This window comes from Oncorhynchus mykiss, chromosome 24 (genome assembly GCF_057628025.1).
Source record: "Oncorhynchus mykiss isolate SJ-2025 chromosome 24, ASM5762802v1, whole genome shotgun sequence".
Taxonomy (NCBI): domain Eukaryota; kingdom Metazoa; phylum Chordata; class Actinopteri; order Salmoniformes; family Salmonidae; genus Oncorhynchus; species Oncorhynchus mykiss.
In genome coordinates this window covers 34,275,001-34,284,241 of record NC_143045.1, presented here as the reverse complement: position 1 = coordinate 34,284,241, position 9,241 = coordinate 34,275,001, and the positions used below count along the sequence as shown (strand labels likewise).

The 9,241-nt window shown below is 51.7% G+C and overlaps 1 protein-coding gene across 1 annotated transcript in view; it reads left to right on the top strand.

Moving 5' to 3' along the window:
• The first annotated feature begins 4,259 nt into the window (after positions 1-4,259).
• Positions 4,260-9,241, top strand: part of LOC110503210 (metabotropic glutamate receptor 5) — a 132,765-nt gene continuing 127,783 nt past the window's right edge. Inside the window, exons 1-3 of the mRNA XM_090218894.1 lie at positions 4,260-4,578; positions 8,012-8,516; positions 9,161-9,241. The exon at positions 9,161-9,241 is cut by the window's right edge and continues 363 nt beyond it. Coding sequence (XP_090075020.1) covers positions 8,364-8,516; positions 9,161-9,241 — 234 coding nt within the window. The 5' untranslated portion in view covers positions 4,260-4,578; positions 8,012-8,363. The remainder of the gene's footprint in view (positions 4,579-8,011; positions 8,517-9,160) is intronic.

Here is a 9,241-nt window from a genome sequence, read left to right as displayed (position 1 = left end):
CAAAACTGAAACGTACTTGAAGGTAACAACGCTCTCTGTTGCCCCTACTGTCCGGTGTCCATGTCATCTCCTGGCGTCCTCAGACATGGATCGGCGTCAGATACTGACTTGTATCACGGGTGACTTGGCTGGCAATGAAATGCTTACCTGCAGGCTCACCCATCGACCGGCTCACCCATCGACCGGCTCACCCATCGACCGGCTCACCCATCGACCGGCTCACCCATCGACCGGCTCACCCATCGACCGGCTCACCCATCGACCGGCTCACCCATCGACCGGCTCACCTATTGACCGGCTCACCTATCGACAGGCTCACCTCTCGACAGGCTCACCTATCGACAGGCTAACCTATTGACAGGCTCACCCCTCGACAGGCTCACCTATCGACAGGCTCACCTATCGACAGGCTCACCTCTCGACAGGCTCACCCCTCGACAGGCTCACCCCTCGACAGAATCACCTATCGACAGGCTCACCTATCGACAGGATCCCCTATAGACAGGCTCACCTATCGACAGGCTCACCTATAGACAGGCTCACCCCTCGACTGGCTCACCCATCGACAGGCTCACCCATCGACAGGCTCACCTATCGACCGGCTCACCTATCGACAGGCTCACCTATCGACAGGCTCACCTATCGACCGGCTCACCTATCGACAGGCTCACCTATCGACCGGCTCACCTATCGACAGGCTCACCTATCGACAGGCTCACCTATCGACAGGCTCACCCCTCGACAGGCTCACCCCTCGACAGGCTCACCCCTCGACAGGCTCACCCCTCGACAGGCTCACCTATGGACAGGCTCACCTATGGACAGGCTCACCTATGGACAGGCTCACCTATCGACAGGCTCACCTATGGACAGGCTCACCTATCGACAGGCTCACCTATAGACAGGCTCACCTGTCGACCGGCTCACCTATCGACAGGCTCACCTATCGACAGGCTCACCTATCGACCGGCTCACCTATCGACAGGCTCACCTATGGACAGGCTCACCTAGCGACAGGCTCACCTATCGCCCGGCTCACCTATCGACAGGCTCACCTATCGACAGGCTCACCTATCGACAGGCTCACCTATGGACAGGCTCACCTATCGACAGGCTCACCTATAGACAGGCTCACCTGTCGACCGGCTCACCTATCGACAGGCTCACCTATCGACAGGCTCACCTATCGACCGGCTCAACTATCGACAGGCTCACCTATGGACAGGCTCACCTAGCGACAGGCTCACCTATTGCCCGGCTCACCTATCGACAGGCTCACCTATGGACAGGCTCACCTATCGACAGGCTCACCTATCGACCGGCTCACCTATCGACAGGCTCACCCCTCGACAGGCTCACCCCTCGACAGGCTCACCCCTCGACAGGCTCACCCCTCGACAGGCTCACCCCTCGACAGGCTCACCCATGGACAGGCTCACCTATGGACAGGCTCACCTATGGACAGGCTCACCTATCGACAGGCTCACCTATCGACAGGCTCACCTATCGACATGCTCACCTATCGACAGGATCACCCATCAACAGGCTCACTTATCGACAGGCTCACCTATCGACAGGCTCACCTATCGACCGGCTCAACTATCGACAGGCTCACCTATGGACAGGCTCACCTAGCGACAGGCTCACCTATTGCCCGGCTCACCTATCGACAGGCTCACCTATGGACAGGCTCACCTATCGACAGGCTCACCTATCGACCGGCTCACCTATCGACAGGCTCACCCATCGACAGGCTCACCCCTCGACAGGCTCACCCCTCGACAGGCTCACCCCTCGACAGGCTCACCCCTCGACAGGCTCACCCATGGACAGGCTCACCTATGGACAGGCTCACCTATGGACAGGCTCACCTATCGACAGGCTCACCTATCGACAGGCTCACCTATCGACATGCTCACCTATCGACAGGATCACCCATCGACAGGCTCACTTATCGACAGGCTCACCTATCGACAGGCTCACCCCTCGACAGGCTCACCCCTCGACAGGCTCACCCCTCGACAGGCTCACCCATGGACAGGCTCACCTATGGACAGGCTCACCTATCGACAGGCTCACCTATCGACCGGCTCACCTATCGACAGGCTCACCTATCGACCGGCTCACCTATCGACAGGCTCACCCCTCGACAGGCTCACCCCTCGACAGGCTCACCCCTCGACAGGCTCACCCCTCGACAGGCTCACCTATGGACAGGCTCACCTATGGACAGGCTCACCTATGGACAGGCTCACCTATCGACAGGCTCACCTATGGACAGGCTCACCTATCGACAGGCTCACCTATAGACAGGCTCACCTGTCGACCGGCTCACCTATCGACAGGCTCACCTATCGACAGGCTCACCTATCGACCGGCTCACCTATCGACAGGCTCACCTATGGACAGGCTCACCTAGCGACAGGCTCACCTATCGCCCGGCTCACCTATCGACAGGCTCACCTATCGACAGGCTCACCTATCGACAGGCTCACCTATAGACAGGCTCACCTGTCGACCGGCTCACCTATCGACAGGCTCACCTATCGACAGGCTCACCTATCGACCGGCTCAACTATCGACAGGCTCACCTATGGACAGGCTCACCTAGCGACAGGCTCACCTATTGCCCGGCTCACCTATCGACAGGCTCACCTATGGACAGGCTCACCTATCGACAGGCTCACCTATCGACCGGCTCACCTATCGACAGGCTCACCCCTCGACAGGCTCACCCCTCGACAGGCTCACCCCTCGACAGGCTCACCCCTCGACAGGCTCACCCCTCGACAGGCTCACCCATGGACAGGCTCACCTATGGACAGGCTCACCTATGGACAGGCTCACCTATCGACAGGCTCACCTATCGACAGGCTCACCTATCGACATGCTCACCTATCGACAGGATCACCCATCAACAGGCTCACTTATCGACAGGCTCACCTATCGACAGGCTCACCTATCGACCGGCTCAACTATCGACAGGCTCACCTATGGACAGGCTCACCTAGCGACAGGCTCACCTATTGCCCGGCTCACCTATCGACAGGCTCACCTATGGACAGGCTCACCTATCGACAGGCTCACCTATCGACCGGCTCACCTATCGACAGGCTCACCCATCGACAGGCTCACCCCTCGACAGGCTCACCCCTCGACAGGCTCACCCCTCGACAGGCTCACCCCTCGACAGGCTCACCCATGGACAGGCTCACCTATGGACAGGCTCACCTATGGACAGGCTCACCTATCGACAGGCTCACCTATCGACAGGCTCACCTATCGACATGCTCACCTATCGACAGGATCACCCATCGACAGGCTCACTTATCGACAGGCTCACCTATCGACAGGCTCACCCCTCGACAGGCTCAGCCCTCGACAGGCTCACCCATGGACAGGCTCACCCATGGACAGGCTCACTTATCGACAGGCTCACCTATCGACAGGCTCACCTATCGACCGGCTCACCTATCGACAGGCTCACCTATCGACCGGATCACCTATCGACAGGCTAACCTATTGACAGGCTCACCCCTCGACAGGCTCACCTATCGACAGGCTCACCTATCGACAGGCTCACCTCTCGACAGGCTCACCCCTCGACAGGCTCACCCCTCGACAGAATCACCTATCGACAGGCTCACCTATCGACAGGATCCCCTATAGACAGGCTCACCTATCGACAGGCTCACCTATCGACAGGCTCACCCCTCGACTGGCTCACCCATCGACAGGCTCACCCATCGACAGGCTCACCTATCGACCGGCTCACCTATGGACAGGCTCACCTATCGACAGGCTCACCTATCGACAGGCTCACCTATGGACAGGCTCACCTCTCAGCAGTTCAGCAACAATAAAATAAATGAATGAGTAAAGAAAGTCATAAAGATATATACTAATAATAATGAGATAAAAAATGGAATAGTATTTTAGCAAGCACAAATGTTTTGAGTAAACAAAGAATTAACACAGAAATACACACTAAATAGCAAAGTCTAGGGAGCCTGCAAAAGGTGCACCCTACCCAGCGCTGCCGTGTGTGTGTGAGTGTGTGCGTGTGTGTGCGTGTGCATGTGTGTGTGTCTTCTAATCCCTCTTGCATTTGGCTGGCGATTTAATTCTGGCCTTGTTTCTGGCCAAGCCCCTAAACACTCCCCCTGAATCTGTATCTGCACATCTCTCCATCCATTAACACAAACACACTTAGCCTGTACATACTGTATTCAAAAGAGAGAGCACACAGAGTGTAGCTTGATAGACAGAGAGAGATACGGAGAGAGAGGAAGAGAGACATAGAGAGAGAGATAGAGAGGGATATATATATAGAGAGATAGAGAGGAGACTGTCAGATCGGTAGTTGGCCTGTGACGCGCAGAGCGTGGCCGCGATGAAGCCCCCATATTGGAGCCGCGCAGAGCAAGCGCGACAGACAGCGAGCGAGCGAAAGAGCGCAGGAACAGACTCGGTGTTCCGTCGTTGCCATAGTGAAAACGTGGATTCATCACGACCATGATGCTCTGATCAGTACGTGGAGTGGGGTTTCTCCAGAACATGCACGGTGGTCTAGTTGAGGTAGGCCTATTCAAATAGCTTTTCCCATTTAACTTTTGGGCTAGTCTTACATTCAGGAAAAACACGTTATCAACAGAACAGTCAATCTGTAAAAAGCAACAAATACAAAGTCATTCATTTTTCATTTACCTTTAAGCTTTTTCTTTGATACTGTTGAGTTGTATTATTTTGTTCTAAACGAATGATGAACATGTTAGATGTGTGTATTCACGTTGAGAGGCGGGCAGGCCAGCAGAGGGCAGACGGCTGTTTACTCGAGCTTTACCGTGTATTAACGGCCATTGTGTCAGAGCCCGGTTGGTCTGATTCGATTCCCGCGCTATTTGTGTCATCCTGGAATTAGTGTGGACGATATTCAATGTTTCTATTAATTTTAAATAATATATGATATCGGGAACGTTTTAGCACCAAAGTACATTTTGACTGCCTGCAATACAACCTTCAAAGCTCTGTGTGATGGGCGATACTACTATTAGAGAGCTTATAAGGTAGGTAATAGCCCGCATCTGTGTGTTGTGCCCGCCTGGTTCAGACTGCCGTTTGTGCTACTGAGCCTAATGCATGTGTGTGTGTGTGTGTGTGTGTGTGTGTGTGTGTGTGTGTGTGTGTGTGTGTGTGTGTGTTTGTGTGAGAGAGAGAGCTCGAGAGAACGAGAGAGAGATTGAGAGCGAGAGAGAGATTAGTGACAGTGTCATGGATCGATAAACGCACCTAGTCGCTCATTCCATCAATGTCTCAGGACGGCCATCGGGTGGTAGACTTGACATAATCCGTTTGAAAGGCCACACACACACACACACACACACACACACACACACACACACACACACACACACACACACACACACACACACACACACACACACACACACACACAGACACAGACATAGACACACACACACACACACACACACACACACACACACACACACACACACACACACACACACGTGTGTGTGATCTGATGATCAGTGTGTATTTGGTGATTCAGCCTAGTGTCACAGGTTCGATGCGGGAATTCATTCACAAACATCTTCGCTGGAAGGGAGGGCGCGCGCTGAGCGGTGTTTCGAAGGACGCGAGGCAGTCACCTTGCGGTCTGAAAGCGGCACGCGCCGCAGGAAATAACCCAAACAAAAAACACAAGCTCACCAACTGCAGTTCTCCCTGAGTGGAGTTGTGTCAGATAGACAGACTGCTATGATAGTCACTCCTCAGCACAGTGTGTGGATATAGAGAGCTGCCAGGTAACCTGCCCTGTCGCGAGACATACTGGTTGAGAGGAGGGGGTTAGACTAGGGGTTTGGCGCGCGATGCGTGAGCAGACATCGCACCGGCAGAGTTTGTGCGTGACATGAAGACGAGAAGAGCTCGAGCTGTGGCCTTGGTCGCGAGCACTCGGTGCGTGTTCTTCCTTTATCCCGTGGAAATGAACGAGGTCGCAGATTGACACGGTAAGGCTCTATGTGTGTACATTTGGATGTAACGTAACGGCGCGTTCAGCCTGTGTAATGCAACAGTGAGACACAGCAGATAGCCTCCGCTCTATTTACTCCCCCCCCCCCCCCCCCCCCCACACACACACCTCCCCTCGGTAACATCATTCCGTGTGGCAGCCAGCCTTCTGTCTTTAAGTCTTTTTGACCGGTGAGGGTTTTGATGTTAACATTGTCAAGGGAAATTTAAAAGTTACAGAACTCTCTTCTCTGCGATGGTTGTCTGGGCAAACGGTGATGCGCGCGACGACTCAATTTCAGCACCGCGGACAGCTCTGGAGGACAAGCGCATGCAGCTACCAGATCCGTCCCGTTTACACAAGCTATGAGACAGACAGAAAGACAGACAGACCATTGCCATGTCTCCTTATTTGACATTGTTTAGCCATGGAGCCAGGAGCAGACTGGGATCAGAAATCGTCCCTGCCATTTCTAACACACCGCCCCATTTTTCCCTTAATACCATCATTATCTGGCTAATGATCATTTTGCTGAGAAAAAAACATCAAGTTAGTTAGGCCCACTGGGCTAAAAAGGGACCAGCCTATCTGGCATTTGCCCGAAATGCTAGATGGCCAGTCTGCCCCTGCTGGGAACACATTCCCGTTGGCAGACTTCACAATGGCATCCATAGGCTACAAAGGCACATATATCCTATTCAATGGGCACAGGCACATCATGTGAAAATCCTGCTATCCTCTCCCGTTGTTTACTCACCCAATCAATGACGAAATCTATGGGCAACTTAAATCTCCCAGACTATTGATTGTTCGGCGTATTAACGCGGTTTATTTAACGGGATAACCGTGGTGTGTTGAATGTGGCAGGCTAGCCTATTGAGAATTTATACCGGCGAGAAGCGCAGTGACCTCTGTAGCCAACGGGCTGAACAACGTTCATGCCTATTTGAGCAGATGTATGTTTATGTGATAGAGAAGAGGATAAATTCATTCGGTTCCGTAATAAAGTGAAATGTGACCTATACTTGAGCACATACAGAGCGACAGGTATGTAATACCGCCCGGTTCCGTAATAAAGTGAAATGTGACCTATACTTGAGCACATACAGAGCGACAGGTATGTAATACCGCGCGCAGCCTTGGTGGGAAAGAGACAGAGCGCGCGAGAGAGAAACACGGTGGTGGTGGAGGAATCTGATTATGATAAATCGGTCTTGCGGGCTGCAGGATGAATGGCTCTTAGGAAGAATGGATCCCGAGCGAACAGCTCTCCTGTTAATGGCGCTGTAATGACGCTGTCATTATTAATTACTTCCCTTGACCCCCTCGTTTCTCGCCTAGCGCTCGAGGGGACACCGGCCGGGCTCGAACTGTTGAGCCCCCAACTCTGCCGACATTCCGACGACCTTGATCAAGTCTATTTGCGCAAAGTTGGACCCATCCCCTTCAAACTCATTTACTTAGTGCTTTCAGCTGCTGAAATCTATTGACATATGTTCTACCTGTGGTTACAATATGTTCTTATGCATAATTGAGGTTAAATATATTTGCTTGAAATACACAAGCGTTTTAGTTATAGTTTACAAGGCCTATATGACATGAGGTAGAGTGAGAGTGTTGTTCATCATGATCATTTTGTGAATTGTGTCTCTGATCCTTTGAAAAGCTACACAAGACCTCAAAGCATGCAAAGGTATTATATATATTCTGATGAGGCAATGGTGTGAAGCTGTGGTAGGATTCATGTGAGAGTATAAACTGCTTGGATAGGTTCCCACTGGGTATGGTTCCTGTGCTCTGAGACTTGGTCTGGTTGAATGTTATTGTTCTCCCTCCTCTCTGACAGCCTTCCCTGCTCCCTGATGTGTCACAGGTAGATAACAGATTGATGTGAAAACAGCAAAGTAAGCCCCTATAAAGGATTGATGTCCCCTGCTGCGTTCAGACCCGAACCCCCCACTACCTCTCTGTTTACAGGTAATGACCAGCCCCTTTACCTGTCTGTTACCTGTTACCATGGAGACCACCGCTTCACCATAGAGGAGGATATTCCTCAACCAATCAGAGGGGAGTCCAGTTTCGACCAGAAGGAGTCTAAAGTATTTCCCAACATACACGGCTTCTCTCTGGCACTCCTTATTGGTAACGTGACAATGGCCCGTCCTTGACTTCCACAGCAGGAGGAGGAAGTCCACATTTGTATTATTATTTTTGGCTTGCCACCACTCTTCACAATGGAGAGGAACTTTACTCTCACGAAGCATAGTAGTTCTTGACCAAACTGGACATCATCAAGACATTTTCTATTGTTAACAAATTAACCAATAAGATGATCTGGATCATCCTGGCCCTGCCTGTATGGGCGTGGCGTGGGACTGTTGGCGATGCCCAGTCTAACGAGCGGCGAGTCGTGGCACACATCCCCGGTGACATCATCATAGGAGCCCTGTTCTCTGTCCATCACCAGCCGACAGCGGACAAGGTACAACCCTCTGAGACTAAGGCATCCTTTATGTCCACATGAATGACTGATGGTGTGGGGAAGATGCACAGTGGGGTCTGAGATGATTGACACCCTTGATAAAGATGAGCCTAAATGACTGTATAAAATAAATCATTCAAAAAACTGAGCTATATTGTATGCCATTTTTTTCTTCCAAATCTAAGTGCCAATGCTGTTTAGTAAACACTTTAAGCACAGATTCTGTGTGGAGCAATGGTCTATGATCCCTCCCAATGTGTTGTCCAACTCAGAAAACAGTGGCCTTATCCTCACAAGTTGAATTATTGAAATGTATTGAAAACAGGTGGGTCAATAATTTGGTCCCTTAACTCCTTCTAAATCTCTTGTTCTGAGCAATTGTATTAGTATAAAATTATATCGTTTCCTTTTTTGTTGTTTTTGCATACAGTACAGCTCAGTATTTGAATGATTCACTTTATACGGTCAATGTTGCTCATTTTTATCAAGGTGTCAATCATTTCAGACCCCACTGTATCCATCCCCAGCTGCATAAGTGTAAGAGTGTCTCAGTACGTGCCGTGAGCAAAGCGGTATCCAGTGTGTGTGTGTGTGTGTGTGTGTGTGTGTGTGTTTATGTGTGTGTGTGTGTATTCCTCACCCAGGTACACGAACGTAAATGCGGCTCAGTGCGCGAGCAGTACGGTATCCAGCGTGTTGAGGCCATGCTGCACACTCTAGACCGT